This window comes from Hippopotamus amphibius, chromosome 8 (genome assembly GCF_030028045.1).
Source record: "Hippopotamus amphibius kiboko isolate mHipAmp2 chromosome 8, mHipAmp2.hap2, whole genome shotgun sequence".
Lineage (NCBI taxonomy): Eukaryota > Metazoa > Chordata > Mammalia > Artiodactyla > Hippopotamidae > Hippopotamus > Hippopotamus amphibius.
In genome coordinates this window covers 91,218,285-91,236,526 of record NC_080193.1, presented here as the reverse complement: position 1 = coordinate 91,236,526, position 18,242 = coordinate 91,218,285, and the positions used below count along the sequence as shown (strand labels likewise).

Genomic DNA, 18,242 nt, shown 5'->3' with positions numbered 1-18,242 from the left:
GCTGGAAGAAATCTTCTAGTTCTCTCTTTCATGAGTTATTAACATTCAGCTTAAAGGAAGCAGCCCCTGTACGTCAAAAACACTCTTTTTGAAGAAGTATGTTCATAGCTTCAACTGCAGGATTATATGTTACAAAAGAAGAATTAAGATTAGTGTGCCAAATTTTCAATCCCTTTAGTATTTTATATGAAAAACCTAGGTAATATTGTGATCATCAGTGTTCAATTTAGAGACATTCTTAATATACTTTATAAGGCTTCTGAAAGTCAGAATGACATTACTAAGGGAAATTTAAAAGGTATACTGACAATCTTCAAAAAGGTTTCTCTATATTTGAGTACCATAATCATCACTATGCTATTTGCATATTTCAAAAAAGAAGTGGTCTTTGGTGCATTTTTTAAACCAACAATCATGGAGATTTAGTCTTGATTTTCAATGATAATAAATATTTCTCTCTCCACACTCTAAATGCCAAAGAAAGGAATGCTTTTAAACACATTCATTTGTATTCATCACTTCCCTAATACCATTACTTTAAAGAACATGTATCCAGATACCTACAGGGAAGCCCTTAATCTTAACTTCTATTAAGAGATTCACCCGAGGGGCTTTGAACAAGTTGAGATGAAACTGATTGGATGAAAATGTGATTTTTGAGTGACTATGAGTTTAACTGGTCTCCTTAAATTGGCTTTTGTGAACTCGTTGATACCCATTTAAAACAACACAACAAATGCAGTTTCCTTGTGTATCTTTAAATGTAATTCCCTGGGGGAAAGGATAGAGAAAACAAGATAACAACAACTAACAGTTCCATACTAATGTTTTCTTCTTTGCAAAGCACTTTCACTGCCTCAGTCCATCTTTCCAGCAACGCAGGGATGCAGAAGTATTGTGATGCCCTAACAATGTGGTCAGAGAGGTATGAAGAGAAGCAGGACAAAACTGAAGCCTCCTGACTCCTGATCATCCTGTTTCAACTACATCCAGAAACACAAGGGCACCTCAGGGCTGTATCGCAAGAGATTAGGAACATCTGCAATTTACCTTAAAACCAATCCTTGGAGCAGGCGTCCATGTGATCACAATGGTGGTTTCAGTCACCTCTGTGTTATAAGGTGGGATGGCGCCCAGAGGCTGCACTGTGAAATGGAATCAAAGCATGTGTTCAAACCTTGGAGTCATAGAGAATGCAGAAAGCAGTTTGTTTATTTGTTTGTTTGTTTGTTTTTAAATCTTTCAGCCGTGTCTTGCAGCATGTGGGATCTTAGTTCCCCAACCAGGGATCGAACCCGCTACTCCTGCAGTGGAAGTCTTAACCACTGGACTGCCAGGGAAGTCTGGATAACAAATATTTTTATCAGGAACCACAGTTTTAGTCAGCTAGTGAATCCAGAAAGTAACATATGTGGAAATTTGGAGTAGGTCAGTGCCTCTCAACCTTTCACGTGCCACACAAATCATCTGACATCTGGCTAAAATGCAGGTTCTGATTCTGCAGGTCCACATGGGGCTAGGTAGTTTGCATTTCTTTAACACCAGTGCTGTCAGCTGATCCCATTTAAATAACTAGGAGCTGGATGACCACAGGGGACACTTTCAACTCCTTGGATTCTGAAACTTGCATCTTTTCATCATGTTTAGGATTTGAGTTTGAAGACAATAACTATACCATCAGTACAGAATCCCACATATAATGTAAAACTGCTCACCACAAACTGCTTATCACTCTGCTTCTTTGTTATTATTTTGAGAACAATGGTTAAATTATAGGTGATTACCTAAAAACAGCTATATGCTGAATCATGCCATAATGATGGCCAGTTACTTCTGGTTGCAAAAAGAGATGCCATGTGAAAGTTAAATGAAATCCGCCACCGTGGATGCACTTACAAATTCACAAGATTCTTTCCTTAAATATGTGATTATTCACTCAGAATAATCACACTGCAGAAATTCAGTATTCTGCCACTGGAATTAGGAATTGTAATAAAAGTTTATTTTGAAGCTCCTAGCATCCTGACATCGCTGTTACTTCCTGGTGAAAATAATACTTAAAAAAAACAAGAAAAAAAAAGAAGAAAAGTGTATGTGTATACAAAAGTTGACAGACATTTTCAACAATCTTGCAAAATCTTATAAATTTAGACTCTCTAAAATATAATTGGCAGGACAACTAAATCTTATGAGAAGCATTTTGATAACTGGCTGCTATGGGAAAGGTGAGGTCTCAGAAGGCAAGACACTTGTGTCGGGTGAGTCAAATTCAGGGCTTTCAAGCATGTGGATGGCCTTGGTCACATGTTTGGTGCCTTCAGAATTCCTTCCTCTATACGTCTCCACCAAATTTTTGTGCCCACTGGGGAAAAAACTAGTAAATGCATTTATGCTAAATTACAAATGGCTGGCGAGACAGCCTCCAGACATAGACAAACGAACAGTAAGAGTATTGAAGATTACTCTGTTACTACTCAGCTCCAGTCATGGGAAAATTCAGGCCCAGCACTGCAATTCTTCCATTGTTTTCCAATCTGGATTTTCATGTGCAATTTTTTAAAAAGTTATTTTTAAAATACTGCTGTCCGAAAAAATAAAATAAGTGTGTGGGCTACTTTGCAATGGCTGCTCTACTGGCTGAACTGAAGTTCTACTGGTTTAGAGAGATATTTCATAAGTATGTTATTATTTTCATGGTGTTTTCAGGGGAATTAGGGTGGGTGACCTGTGATGCCTCCCCAGAGTCTCTGAAATCATACACTACTTGGTGCCGCCAACTTTGCCAAAATGCCATGGCCAGCCCTGAGTGACCATGTTAATGACCACAAGAAGCAATTCAGAGAGCAGTCAACTTCTTTCACTGAACATCTGTGAAAGCCACAGGTTTTTCACAAAAACATTCTCCTCAACCGTCTTGGGCTTTAAGATTGGGTGTTTTCTATTGCTTGAGCTAGCCAGCTAGAACCTTCTCAAGTTTAAGACGAAGCTCTCTGCCTGGGAAGACCATTACAGGAAACTCTCCAAACCACAAACCCACAAACTGATGGCAAACAAAGAATGTGACTGTAGGCATGAGCTCTGGATTCTGGCAAGTCTTGTTAGGTGAAGGACAGTCTGGATGTTAAAAAAATAAAATTTGCCCTATTTATAAAAGTGTAAGCTGACTTCCCCCCCCAGAAACAGCTCCCCGGCCCCCTGCTCTTAAGAATTTAGCACAAGTTATAAAACCCAGAAAAGTTATTCCCAGAATTCAGCTTGGTAACAGTAAAAAGCAACAGCAACTTAAAGCGATTTTAAAAACATGCAAGCCCAGCCTCAGAGAGTACTTGAAGTTCAAATGAAGTTGTAGAATTCACTGCTTACAGAGATTTATTTAAATCTAAGCTTGGTTGAGCTATTTTCACAATCATCTACTCAATAAATATTTTTTGAGTGAGGGAGAGGGATGGGTTGGGAATTTGCGGTTGGTAGATGCAAACTACTACATTTAGAATGGATAAACAATAAGGTCCTACTGTAGAGCACAGGGAACTATATTCAATATCCTGTGATAAACTATAATGGAAAAAAAATTTTTAAAGTATACTATGTGCAAGTCACCATGTTGACCTTTACCTAATAAACGTAATTCTATCAGTTAACTCAAATAAAATTATATATTTTTTTTTTTTTTAATTATTATTTTATTTTATTTTTTTGGGGGGTACACCAGGTTCAATCAACTGTTTTTATACACATATCCCCATATTCCCTCCCTTCCTTGACGCCCCCCCCTCGATTCCCCCCCACCCTCCCTGCCCCAGTCCTCTAAGGCATCTTCCATCCTCGAGTTGGACTCCCTTTGTTATACAACAACTTCCCACTGACTATTTTACAGTTGGTAGTATATATATGTCTGTACTACTCTCCCGCTTCTTCTCAGTTTCCCCTTCACCCCCCGCCCCCTCCCATACCTCGAGTTCTCCAGTCCATTCCCTGTATCTGCTTCCCTGTTCTTGTCACTGAGTTCATCAGTACCATTTTTATAAATGTTTTGTGCAGACAATAAAATAACATGTCCAATATAACAAAGTCTCCAAAAGTACTTGAAAGTCAATATTGCCCCACCCACTCCACTTAATTATCATTAGTATCATTAAAAATGCTTTTTCGTAGAGAAATGCAAATCAAAACTATGATGAGGTACCACCTCACACCAGTCAGAATGGCCATCATTAAAAAGTCTACAAATAATAAATGTTGGAGAGGATGTGGAGAAAAGGGAATCCTCTTACACTGTTGGTGGGATGTAAATTGCTGCAGTCATGGTGGAGAACAGTATGGAGGTTCCTCAAAAAACTAAAAATAGAGTTGCCACATGATCCAACAATCTCACTCCCGGGCATATAACCAGACAAAACTACAATTCTAAAAGATACATGCACCCCTATGTTCACAGCAACACTGCAACAGCCAAGGCATAGAAACAATCTAAATGTCTGTCAACATATAATCAATAAAGAAGATGAATGGATATATATATACCAAATGGAATATTACTCAGCCATAAAAAAGAATGAAATAATGCCATTTGCAGCAACATGGATGACCTAGAGATTATCATACTAAGTTAAGTAAGTCAGAAAGAGAAAGACAAATACCATATTATATCACTTACATGTAGAATCTAAAATATGACACAAAGGAACATATCTACAAAGCAAAAACAGACTTACAAATAATAGAGAACAGGCTTGTGGTTGCTAAGGGGGACAGGAGATGGGGAAGGGAAGAATTGGGAGTTTGGGATTAGTAGATAGAAGCTACTGTATGTAGGATGGATAAACAACAAGGTCCTACAGTAGAGCACAGGGAACTATAGTCAATACCCTGTGATCAACCATAATGGAAAAGAATATGATGAAGAGTTATATATATATATATTATATGTATAACTGAGTCACTTTTCTGTACAGCAGAAATTAACACAACATTGTAAATCAACTATACTTCAATAAAATGATAAATAAATAAATTAATTAAAAGCTTTTTCTTTTATAGGTACTCTATCCAACAAAAGAAACTACATACAATATGTCTCATGTTAAAAAGTAAAAAAGATAACATATAGAATTATATGTGGTCAGTAAAATACAATCTACTGAAATCTCCATTCTAACACATAGAAGCTTATCTATAGGAAAAAACAGATATTTACAAGAAATACAAAACGACTGATTTCATGTTGATAGATTTTAGAGCATCTTAATAACATGTAACATAAAAAAGCAAAACTTAAAGGTTAACTTCCAGATAAAAAGCAGATTTTACTTGCTTATGATTAGCAGTTGCTTAGGAAAAAGCCTCTGCTAGTCAAACTTCATATGCAAAATTTAAATGGAAATAAATTTCTAGTAAATTATGAATTCCTATAGGGAAAATTTTATAGATAACTTTCTTCATGAAATAAGTTCCATAGTAATTTATAAACTAAACTTATATTCACATTTTGAATGCTTTCTACATCTATTTTTTGTATTAATCAAGCAGTAAGATTTGTGGAAAGCTTTTAGGAAATTGCAAGCTGGTTCACAGTTGCAATATATGTTGAAAAAGTGTTAAGTCCTTCTGTAATTCAAAATGAGTTAAAAATAACAATTAATACTTATCTAGAAATTATGGGTCCCATATTTCTTTGTAATGTAAATGAGATGCATTTAATAGAAATCAATTTATGAATACAATCTTGTATTGTAATATAGATGTGTAAGAGATTTAAGACCACTTTCTCTAAAGTGTTGAGCAAAAGACAGACATGACACCAAATATTACTGTCAATATTTTTCCTTCTGTGGAACTTCAAGAGAAATTTAAGAAAGATTAAAAAAACCCCAAAGTATTCTGTTCTGCAGAAGTACTTTAATCCACTGTAGTCAACACTCATAAAGAAGGCATTTCTTTAGCTTCTTGTCCTGTTGGTTTCTATTCATCTGGTAGATGTTTTTGTTCCATATTTACTGCTATCACTTGATACCCAAAGTATCAGGATATAGACACAGCTGTTGATTTTTTTTTCTTGCATTAACTAGTATTTGGTAAATTCATTTAAAGCAGTAGGCTTCAATTTTCAAATAACTTGGGTGTTTTAAACCATGTTACTCAAAGTGCTGGTCCCAGGGGAAATGAGGATCTCGGCAACATACGTCATGTAATGCACTGCTTCTTTCTTCAAGAAAACCTTGCTTCAAAAACGTATTAACTGAACTAAACAGTGCACTCCATGGTCTGCCTTCCGGCATAAGCCCCTTAGTTCATGTAACAAACAGTTCACAGACCAGCAACGGGTCCACGGATCACAGTTTGAGTTGTACTGCTTTAAATCTTTTTTTTTTTTTAAGTAAAAAAAATTATTTAAACCTTGTACAAAGTTTTTTTTGTTTTTGTTTTTTTAAATTATTTTCCCAGTATATTCCAGAACACAGCAGCCCAGAATTAGCCTTCTAAGACTCTTCAGTCGCCCCCCTAAAGGGACAAATTCTTTTTTTTTTTTAATTTATTTTATTTATTTATTGGCTGTGTTGGGTCTTCGCTGCTGCACACGGGCTTTCTCTAATTGCTGCAAGCGGGGGCTACTCTTCATTGTAGTGGCTTCTCTTGTTGTGGAGCACGGGCCCTAGGTGCATGGGCTTCAGTAGTTGCAGCACACGGGCTTAATAGTTGTGGCTCACGGGCTCTAGAGCACAGGCTCAATAGTTGTGGTGCACGGGCTTAGCTGCTCCGTAGCATGTGGAATCTTCCCAGGGCAGGGCTCAAACCCGTGTCCCCTGCATTGGCAGGTGGATTCTTTACCACTGAGCCACCTAAGAAGTCCTAAAACTTGTACAAAGTTTTTTAAGTTAACTGGTTTTTTCTGGCCATGCTGCATGGCTTGTTTCTCAACCAGGAATTGAACCCAGGCCTATGGCAGTGAAAGCACAGAGTCCTAACCACTGGACCACCAGGTTATTCCCTAAGTTAACTCTTTAAAAAATGGATGAAGGAGAGAGAATGTAAATACAGATAAGAACATCACTAAAATAAGCATTAAAATTTTGGCTTACGAGTGGTGAAGACTCCAGTGGCTCTGGGGCTCTGCTGGTTGCCTTTCACGGCCACGAGGGTTACAGCATACTCAGAGCCAGGCTGCAGATTCCTCAGTGGGTACTGTGAGGCCAAGGGCGCCACGTTGTACTGCTTGGGCTGGCCTCCACGGGTCAGGCCCACAGTCAATCGGTATCCAGCTATCTGGGCCCGAGGTGGAGTCCAGGTCACTATGACAGTAGTGTCAGATTCATTGATAAACTGGAGGTTGGTGGGAGCATCCAATTCTAGAAAAAAAGATAAAACATGTCAAGAAATATTTGCATCTCAGAATTATTATACTGAAATCCTAAAGCTTGACTGAATTTTTAAGTTCTTTCTTCTCAAGGTTGAAACTGAGATCAAACCTTGGAAATATTTAGCCATGGAGAGATAGAGTGCTACAGAGAACTTTGCAAAAGATCTGTGTGTCAGTCATGAGAAATTGCTCACTGTTTTTGCTTGACTTTGATCCTGTGGAAAGGCTAATTTTCCAGCATGACTTTCCCATCATCCTCAGAAACTATACTAACTTTAAAGAGATAGTATTTAAAAACAAAAACAAATATTTATAAAGCCACAATTTGCTCTGCTCTGAGCCAAACAGATTAAGAAAAGAGAAATAAGCCCTCTAAAATGAGGGCAAGAAGAAAGCTCCACATGGAAAAAAGTGATAGTCTCTGCATTTATTCAATAATTAGTCCTTTCTTGGAGAAATAAAAATTATTTTCATGTGATTTAGATTAGACAATGATTATAACATATACTCAGAACTTCAGATTTATGGCAAGACCCTGGTGAGTTTGCACTATCAGAAAGAATCACAGAAATTGTGAGTTTTCTTCTTGAGTGTGATAACTGGTAGTTTTCCTACAATAATTTGAAACAGTTCTCAGAAGGAGGAAATGTTTTCAAGGTAGTCAAGTATAATAACTGAAAACATGGGCTTTGGAGTCAAAAAGACATAGGGCTATGAGAATCCACCTCCATCACTTCCCAGCTTTGTGACTTTAAGAGTTGCAGAATTTTTTATAAGCTTCAGTTTCTTCACATATCCCATAGGGATAATAATAAGACCTCCCTCATTCACTCCAAACAAGGATTAAATATGAGATGATGCTTGTAAAGAACTGAGCATATGACCAGGTGCCTAATATGCACTAAATGTTTTAGCAATTACTATTTGCAAATAATTCTACTATAAAAGGATTAAGCTACTGCATTTAAAGTTTTATCTAGGTATATTTAGTTACACAAAAATGCACTCAAATTTTCAATCTATGTCTCCACTAGCAAGGAAAATGAGGTTAAGTTCTCCTCTCTTAGTGCCATTCCCCTGGTAATGTGTATCTGGGAAATGGGTTACCATTTAGCCTCTATGGAGCTTGTCTAAGTTTTGTTTTCCGGTTTAATGTGCTTTATGTCCAGTATACATTCCCTATCCCCTGAGTATTTTCCTACTTCTAACTGTGAACCTAGGAGAGAATGGCGTGCTGCCCATCCATCACAGGTTGGAGGTGAGGGTGGAGGGTCTGGGGTGGTGGTAAAGGACCCCAAACGTACTGGTTGTCTCTTGCGCCGTCAGAGGCTTGCTCTCCCTCCCATGGTTCACAGCGTAGACTTTGAAGTGATAGGTGACCCCGGGGGACAGCCCAGTGACTTCTGCAAAGGTGTTCCTGCTGATGGGTAGCCTCTGCCCATGCTCCCCAGGCAGGTTGACGGGGATCACATCCACTCGGTAACCGGTCACCGCACTCTCGGGGGGGGTCCACATGATGGTGATCTTCACATCCGTCACCTCCACAAACTGCAGGTCCCTGGGAGGGGGAACTTTATCTAACAGACAAGAGCCAACCAGTCACTCTCAATTCCTGCCGAGGATTATTTTTAAAAAGCCAGCTGTGTATAAGGCAACTTCATAGAGCCTCTCATTCCAGAGCTAAGTTTTCTCTCTTAATCAGAGAATACTAAGATTTTGGGGGGGTTATATTTTCATAGTTCAGTCATACTGCTTACATATTACATTTAAAGCTTCTATGTAAAACATGTTGGTAAGCAGATGAGTTTCCAACATATGAAGTGTCCTATTAAGGGGTTTAAAATAACATACCAAAAGAAAACCAAAAACCAAAAAACAAACCCAAGCAAACTCTTGTGACTACTGAAAAAAAATATGGTGGTTTCATTTTACTAAATCATTTTATAATACTTAAGAGCAACAGATGAACTGCCCCTTAAGTTTCTGGGGAAAAATATGAAGACTTTATGCTGTCAGTTTTTAATCAGGAAGGCCAATAGCCAGTTTTGATGTTACTTTATAGTGAAGGCATTTCAGCTAAATTTCATAAGTTTAGGGACAGACTAACCCATAAGACAACTTGTATGTAGGAACTGTTGACAGAAACAAAACAACCGTCCCACAGAGACAATTATTCTTTCATCTTACACGTCTGGTCGTCCCCAGCAGGCTCACGGAATGAACGCAAGCCAATGTTGCTTTTGTTCCTCCAGCAAAAGGAAGCTTAAAGATGTTACTTTCTAAAGCCTTAAGAAATAAGATACCACAGGAAGCGTCTTCAGGTTACCTGAACGTGGGACGCCAGTGGTTTCTTGTTGGATGAAGACAGGAGTACTTTCTTGATTTTCTTCCACAGCGTAGATAGTGATATTATACTGAACACCAGGTTGCAAGTCACTGAGAGTGACAGAGTTGGCAGTTTCAGGAAGGTTGAGTTCTGTGCTACTACCTTCTACGGATGGGGAATAGACGATTCTGTATCCTGCAGATTCAAGAGAAAAAAGTAAGGTACACTGTTTGATGAAACAGAGGTTTCAAAAGGCATAAATCTCCCTTTCGTAACAGCCTTAGCATCTTGCTGGATTAGGTAAGAACGAGTGATTCTTTTTGACTCATTCAATAGAGCTACTTCTTATAAGGTCTATTCGGTCCAAAGATAAAATAAGAACAGTCATGCAAAACTTTTTAATAATAAATACCATCCTTGAAGACCTGAAATCCTTAATACATGTCTATTAGAGAAGCCAGGAGGTGAAAATATTCATGTTAAACTGATTTCTTTTCTTTGAGCCCCAGACGAAGGACGCAATTAAGGAACTACTCTGAGCAGAGTTGTCTAGCAAGTCTGTGTCTTTTAGGAACTTCAGAGACACCTGAGTCACCTAATGAGCTAAAAGAAGGCAACTCGGCTGCCTCTTTAAGAATAAGTCTTAGAGTGAGGTTTTCAGAAAAATCACCCCTCTTCTACCATGGGAATGCCTGGTTTAATAAGTCCATGAGCTGGCTTTAGAGGTTTGTGTGTGTGACTGTGTGTATGTGTTTTGCGTGTGAAGTAGGTCAATGAAGCAGATTCAAAAGGAAATGATCCACAAGAAAGTAAGGCTGTAAGACTTAATATCTCTCTCTCTCTCTCACACACACACACACACACACACACACATACACACACACATCTCCACCCTGGTCCAGTCATTACATAGGAGATTAAATGATTTGCCTGCTTATAGATCAGAATCCGCTCCCTCACCTCTTATGGCATCAAGATTAACATGGGAGCCAAGAAGAGGCAGCTAAGCTGACCTGTGATGGGCGCCTGGGGTCGGCTCCAGCGAACGACAATTGAGGTGTCATCAACTTGGTCCACGGTAGGGTCAGGAGGGGCATCAGGTGCTAAGAAAGCAAGGAAGAAAAGAGAAAAACAGTCAGGAAATATTGCTATAGGTCTGTTTCACAGAAAAAAAGTCTTTTCACACCACATAGTACACGTGTACCTGTTGTCTGTGAGGTAGACAAGATCAAACTCTGTTCTCCTTCTTCGGATATCTGATAGACATTCACAATGTATTTTCGGCCGGGAAGCAGGTCAGGGATGTTCACAGAAGTGGCTGTGCTGGGAAGATCTTTGAAATGAAAGGGAAAGGTTACTATCAGAGCATACCAATCCCTCTAATGACTCCATAACCTATGAAAAGGATATTTTTAAAACTACATATTCATGGGGGGTGGGGGGCGGGGGGAAACTAGAAGGAAATGTATAATGGATAGTCAATAATTATCAATATACTATAAGATAATTTTTCTTCTTTCCCCCCTTTACCCAAATATTTTCTCTAAGGATGCACAATTTTAATCCACCTCCGAATTTGTAAAGACAGTCCTCAGTAGTTAGAAGTCCACGTAGTGGTTATGGGTAGGGGCTGATGGGGAGGGGGGTAGGAGGGAAGTTCTTTTTCTTGATCTGGGTCCTAGTCATGTGGGTGTGTTCACTTTATAAAAATGCACTGAGCTCCGTGTTTATGATCTGTGTACTCTTCAGTATGTATACTTCTCCACAATAAAGTCTTTAAAAGTCCCCTAAGCATGAGAATCGGAAAAGCATGAATGAGGGTGTTGTGCCTCCCCCAAAGCTAACATTTTTTCCACTGCAGTCCTCATGCTGGCAATTACTTCCAGGAAGAAAACACTTTTGTTGTGTGGACCTGTGCCCAAGCTAACGCATGATGCCGCTCCCATCGGGGACCAGGAAAGTGAGTGTGGCTCCGGAAAAACCCAGCTCGGTTCTAAAAAGGATCAGTTGTTTTCCGTCCTCACACTGGGGAGTTGTTTGTACAGTCTGAGCTGTCAACTAGTTCCAAACGTCCCAGGCCACCTGCGTGGATGCCCCCCCAGCCCCACCCCAAGCAGGGCTTCCCAGCAGCTGGTCATCAACACGTCGCGCTCACCCAGGTACTGTGGTTCATCTCCCTCTTCACTCAGCTCATACTCCACCCGGAATCCTGACACAGTGTCGGAAGCTGAGACCCAGGAGACCACAAAGCTGCTGGCTGTGATTTCAGTCACCGATTCGGAGGTGGCCACCACGGGAGAAAAGGGTGCTGTCTCTCCCGTCACGGTGTTGCCTAGAGCCACAGAAAGAGGGGAGAGAGGCTTCAGCCATGGAGGGAATTTACTACCATCGTCGGTAGAATAGTTTTTACCACATGTGGGTGCCATCCGTGGAAGCATATGAATCGAAAAGGAAAGCGCTCCCTGCAGGCAGCCCAGCTCTGAGAAATGCAGGCGTAGATGGGTGGGTGGCTGGGGTACGTACTGGTCACCGCTGGGCTTGTGCTAGTGGTGGTGAAGTCGAAGCGTGTCACCTCTCTTTGGCCATAGTGCTGGACGCTGATGAGCTGGCCCTCGTATACCACACCTGGCCTCAGGCCTTTGATAGTGTAGGAGTTTAAGTGACCCGGAATGGTGGCTTCCTTCCAGCGGTTTGGAGAATTTTTCTAAAAATTTAAGTTAAAAAAGAAAAATCGCATAAGTATTCACAAAGATATACACTCAGAGATGATGTGGTCTATTTGTCAAAGAATAAGGAAGGTTCTATACGGCTCCAATTTGGAGGAAAATCGTGAAAAACTGGAGTCAGAATAGAAACCTGTGGCAGAATTTGTTAACATTAATAATAATGATTATTAAAGCTACTATTTACTGGGACTTCCCTGGTGGCTCAGTGGTTAAGACTCTGAGCTCCCAATGCAGGGGGCCCGTGTTCAATCCCTGGTCAGGGAACGAGATCCCACATACATGTCACAGCTAAGAGTTCACATGCCACAACTAAGGAGCCCTCCTGCCGCAACTAAGACCTGGCACAACCAAATAAATAAATATGAAAAGAAGCTAATATTTACCTGTAGCTTACTAGGTACTGTGCTCTGTGCTGTTTTCCTTGCATTTTCCCATTTAATTTCACCTCCCCCTTCTTCCAATTTAGTGGCATTATCACCCTGATATTGTAGATGGAAAAACAGAATTACGTGACAGGCCCAAGATTACACAGTGGGAGGCCCTGGGCACCTTCCTTTTTGCCAGATTAATTATTCAATTTAATATCAGCAATATAATATGATGTACCCAAGTTTTGCCTTTCCCAACTTTTAAATTTCCACAATGAAGAGAGATATATTCCTTTCTGAGGTGGGAAAAGGCCATATATTCTATCTTTCACTTAGTGGGACACAAACCAAGTTTCTTGTAGAACAGTCAAAGGCTTAATATTCCCTCATGACTCAGTTCCTGGGAGCAACACATACAAGGTTTATAACTGTTCTGATTTTATGACTCATTCTTGGATATGAACTACCCCTCAAAAGTGGTTAGCCAACTTTGGGCAAGACAGCAGAAGAATGTGGTCTCAGTTTATTTAATCTTTGTCTCCAGTTTATATTTTCATATCCTGTCCAGCTTCATTAATAAATCATGGGTTACAAGATTCATTGCAATAAAATATGTAGAAAAGAAATATCCTTACTTTAAACAAGTTGAGATCCTTTTAAGTGTAAATATTCTAAATGAAATCAAAATACATTTTTAATGCCCAGTGATTTTAAAAAATTATCCAATCAACCAGTTCCTCAATAATTCAAATACTCAAGTGTCCCTTTCCTTTTTTGAAATAAATGAAAGTGATCCCAGTACTCTTTAAATTTAAACATATTTGTGAAAAAAATTAAATTAGTCATTATAATTAGCTCAGATTTAATAACAAGCCTTTCATTCAATGTGAACTTTTTTGATTTGTTATCAGAAGAAAATACTCAAGAATAAACTCTCAGGTGACAAACATCAAGGAAAACCTGAAATTGTCAAAAAGCTCAAAGAAATGAATAACCGTCACTCTTTGAATATACATTTTATACCTAAATGTAATTATCCCTTATTACTGTGGTCTCACATAATACTTAAGTTTACAGTAAATAAAACTGGTGATGAGATGAAAAAATGAGGCAAGAAAGTGTTGGAGGGGAAACATATTGATTCCATCAATGAACAGTATTAGACACAAAGCGCTACAAACAGCTACTCCAGATACTGTGGATATTAACAAAAGAGGGTGAGAGAAGAAAAAGAAGGATTTCAACAGCTTGAATTTTTCAAAAAGAATTTAATACAACTGCATGAGTTGGTCAAATGTTTTGCTTTGTTTTGCTTTTAGTTCCTAGAAACCAATAGCTGTGATTAAAAATGGGCATTTTCCTCCTGTGTTTAAAATAGTGTTTCTCAAATTATGAGTCATGCACTTTGGAGAGATAGCAGGGCAGATTTGAGAGGGTAAGATAAACTAAAATTTCTTAGTATCCTCCTTAGTGTGATTTCTTCAATTTCCAGATGATTATTACGAAATCACAAGGTCATTCATTAAATACACTAACTATCCCTCATCTGTACTTCCCTTTCATCATCTCTCTCCTTTCTATCAAAATAACTTCAAAGGATAGAAAGTAAGGTTTTAAGAAATGATCATGGGAATTCCCTGATAGGTACTTTTACTGCCATGGCCTGGGTTCAATCCTTGGTCAGGAAACTACAACCCCCTAAACTGTGCGGTGTGGCCAAAAAACAAAGAAACAAAAAAACAAATAAAAACACTTAAAAAGTGAACCAAAAAAGAAAGATATTAATTTAGCTATTTTGTTTCTCAAATCATGGAAAATGATGCCAGCAGTTTTTTGTTTGTTTGTTTTTTGCCTTTGATGGAGTTGCAAGACATACAAAAACTTTCCATTCTCTTCCCATACTGGGTAAGAATAATTTTAAGCGTTATCATTTCTAAGTCCTCACAAAGAAAATCTTTCTAACATGAAGAGTCAAATTCTTCAAAATACAGAAAAAAGCTAAATCTGTATGTCAATTACTTTGACCACATATTGTTTGGTCACTAAAAAATACAGTGCCACATGAATGTAGTTCATCAGATCTATTGGCTCAAAAACTGCAAAACATTTTCAGAATCTGTTAATTTCAAGAGCCTCAATATCCAATGTTTCTGAGTAAGATACTCACAGGTTTCCATCTGAGAATGTACTTGGAAATGTGAGATGGTTCTGGTGCATTCCATTGAATGGGGTGAGAGTTGGGTTGACTGGGGGTCTCAGTGATGATTACTTGGACAGGACCAGTTGTACCTGAAAATGAAAATGTGAGATTTGGTGATCTTGAGTATTCCCTTGCTTCAACTTAAAATTTAGTGCACATGGATGGCCTCATTAAAGACAATTTTGCTTATCAGTAAATGTGAGCACAATAAAAATTATCTGGGGTTAATTTTTTACATATTGACATTAGATATCTATCAGACAAATGCTTTTTTTAAAAATTGAAGTATAGTTGATTTACAATGTTGTGTTAATTTCCGCTATATAGCAAAGTGATTCAGTTATACATATATATACACTTTTTAATATTCTTTTCCATTATGGTTTATCACAGGATATTGAATATAGTTATCTGTGCTATACAGTAGAACCTTGTTGTTTATGCATTCTATATACAGCAGTTTGCATCTGCTAACCCTAAACTCCCACTTCATCCCTCCCCCTCCCCACCCCCTTGGCAACCACAAGTCTGTTCTCTGTGAGACAAATCCTTTTTTAGCAGATAAATTATTGTCCTTCACACAAGAAATGCAAATAGAACTTGTTTATAAGCAAATAAAATATTTTTTTAAAAAATGCCACTGTTTGCTTTTTTCTCTATTTTCAAAGAATTGTGAGAAAACTGTGGAACTACCCTAACCCAAATAATGTAATACAGAACACAAACTTCATTTATTTATTACACTAAACTTCTTTGAAGGAAATTCTAGTTTGTGGAGAGTTTCATCAAGAACAAATCCACCATCAAGAAGGAAAAAACATTCCAAAGGCCATATGACATGATGTAAAACAAACACATTTCTAAATGGGGTAGAATCTTAGACAAACAGACAAAGGTAATAATTAAAGACAGTTTTATTTCTCATCCTATCAGTCTAAGCATCCTATCAGTTTGGAAAAAAGTTTTAGTTTTATTTTTATTCAGGAAATTTACTCTATAATCATTCCATTGATTGGTCACATTATTAAAAGATCAAACATATCTTTTCAAAAGTAGTTATCAACAAAATGACATTTTGAAGTGTATACTAAATTCAGTATTTCCACATCTTAATGTGTATAACTATTACCAACAAAATTTAAAGCGTGGTTTTGGTTCTTTTGGTTTAAAAACAAGGCAAAATTAGAGAAGTAGTATCAAATTCTTAATTAGGGTAGACTCCACTTGGGATGATAATGAAAGGATGGAAAATGTACGCTTGCAGAAGAGAACACTACCTTTCCCCTAAACACTGTTTTTTTTCTTATGAAGTCAATCAATGTTCAACTTATTAGAAATAAAGTTCCTTGTAATAACCTTTCCAAGAATTTCTAACTGCCACTCTGTCAAACAGAGAAAAATTTTGCATGTTTAATAAAGTATTTCAGCAGATTATTAACAGATTTAAATTTCCTATAGGGTCGTAGAAAAAAATATTGATTTTCAAACAATTATTATCTTTGCCATTAAATTCTCTTTAACAACAAAGTTTTTCTAGCAGAACAAATATACAGCTTGCGTATCTCGGTAGACTCAAAATTTCTAGAATAATATACTCACTTCCACACTGAGAATAATTCAATGTTGGCTGAAGACCAACAACTATTCTTTGAATCTTAATTTCATCTAATGCACATATTTGTAAGCTATACAAAAAACCAAAATTAATATATAAAATTCTCAATTTTCAATTCTAAAATGGTATATATTTCATGGAACACGGCAGGGTGTTTGTTTTAATCAATTGGCAGAAGTCAATTGCATGACTCTCTTTGAATCACCCCTTCTGAACATCCTTATGAATGTAAGTTTGTTTTTAAAAACAAACTGAGGCAAAATTTTAGAGATATGATTATTTAAAATACTCCCATATACATCAGTAAATATAGGAATATCACATCCTTAAATTATTTACAATAATTGCTATAAGATTGTTTAAATACCGATCCTTTAAAGAAATCCTACCATAGTTTCCTCATGTAAAGAGACACCTGATATGTATTTTATTTAGTTTAGCAACCATGAGTTTGAGGGGAAAAAGTTTATGATGCCATGAAGGTACAACACCAAGAGTCATCCTTAATGCAAACCATGGACTTTGGCTGATAAAGGGTCAATGTAGGTTCATCGATTGTAACAAACATACCACTCTGGTGGGGCTGTTGATATTAGGGGAGGTTGTGCATGTGTGGGGGCAGGGGAACATGGGAAATCTATGTACCTTCCTTTCAATCTTGCTGTGAACCTAAAACTGCTCTTAAAAAAGTCTTTAATTAAAAAAAATTATGATGGTTAAATATCTATCAAGATTAAGTTTTATTTATTTTTTATTTTTTATTTTTTTTGGGGGGGTACACCAGGTTCAATCATCTGTTTTTATAAAGATTAAGTTTTAGAAAAATAGCACAAATGACCTTTACCGTCTACCATTAAACTTAATTATGCTGTATGGCCACAAGGACAAGGAGAGTAAAGGAGAAGGCAGGGAAAAGAAACAGGCGACTCAGTGGTTTTTACTCAGTGATGGAACAAGACAACAGAAGTTTTCTTTCTCAAGTTTCAAGTGCTGGCTTGCGCCATAGCTCACCTTTAAGGGAACTGTGCTAAACAGTAGTGGGATTTCTTGCATTTAGCACATTTTTGTCCAGAAAGTAAAGAAACCATCTATTATTTGTAAGGTCGATTAAATTCCAGCTCTCACTCTACTCTACTTTTTCAACATGTGATTTGAAGACAAGAAATCTGAAAATTCCAACATCATTTACATTATCTAAATTAAAAATTTTGATAATCCTTTTGGTATTGGTTAATTGGTAAACTTTTAAAATTAACTGAGCAGTGATTCACCGTTGGGAAAACTTTATTCTCTCTCTTATTCAATATGATCAAGAGTAACAATAAAATAGTTAAGTAGAGATATGGTACAATGTCTATACTTTTAAAACCAGTCTGAAATAAGGCCCAAATAATAATTTCCAGTCATGGTGACCCTGGAGAAGTTAAACATTTATGAGTTTGCAACTCAGTCCTTTTTTCTCTATTTAGTTTACTGAGATCTGTGCTTTCCTGGTTGTTTATTGACAAACCAAATGCCTCTTATCTTCTGTTAGTTTGAACAACTCTACCGAGTCCTCTGTTGGAGGAACAAACAGGGCAAGGCTCAGAGACAAACTACTGGTAATGTATTGTTCCGTTATCCTTCCCACACTCTGAAAGCCCCACAAGC

The 18,242-nt window shown here is 37.7% G+C and overlaps 1 protein-coding gene across 8 annotated transcripts in view; it reads right to left on the bottom strand.

The window, feature by feature from the left end:
* Positions 1-18,242, bottom strand: part of FN1 (fibronectin 1) — a 67,942-nt gene that overhangs the window by 32,277 nt on the left and 17,423 nt on the right. For all 8 annotated transcript variants that reach the window (XM_057746938.1, XM_057746941.1, XM_057746939.1 and 5 more), the window contains exons 13-21: positions 14,945-15,066; positions 12,207-12,387; positions 11,839-12,015; positions 10,888-11,016; positions 10,697-10,786; positions 9,684-9,878; positions 8,662-8,934; positions 7,080-7,346; positions 1,051-1,145 (exon numbers count right to left, since the gene is read on the bottom strand). In XM_057746938.1, the coding sequence (XP_057602921.1) occupies positions 1,051-1,145; positions 7,080-7,346; positions 8,662-8,934; positions 9,684-9,878; positions 10,697-10,786; positions 10,888-11,016; positions 11,839-12,015; positions 12,207-12,387; positions 14,945-15,066 (1,529 nt within the window). The remainder of the gene's footprint in view (positions 1-1,050; positions 1,146-7,079; positions 7,347-8,661; positions 8,935-9,683; positions 9,879-10,696; positions 10,787-10,887; positions 11,017-11,838; positions 12,016-12,206; positions 12,388-14,944; positions 15,067-18,242) is intronic.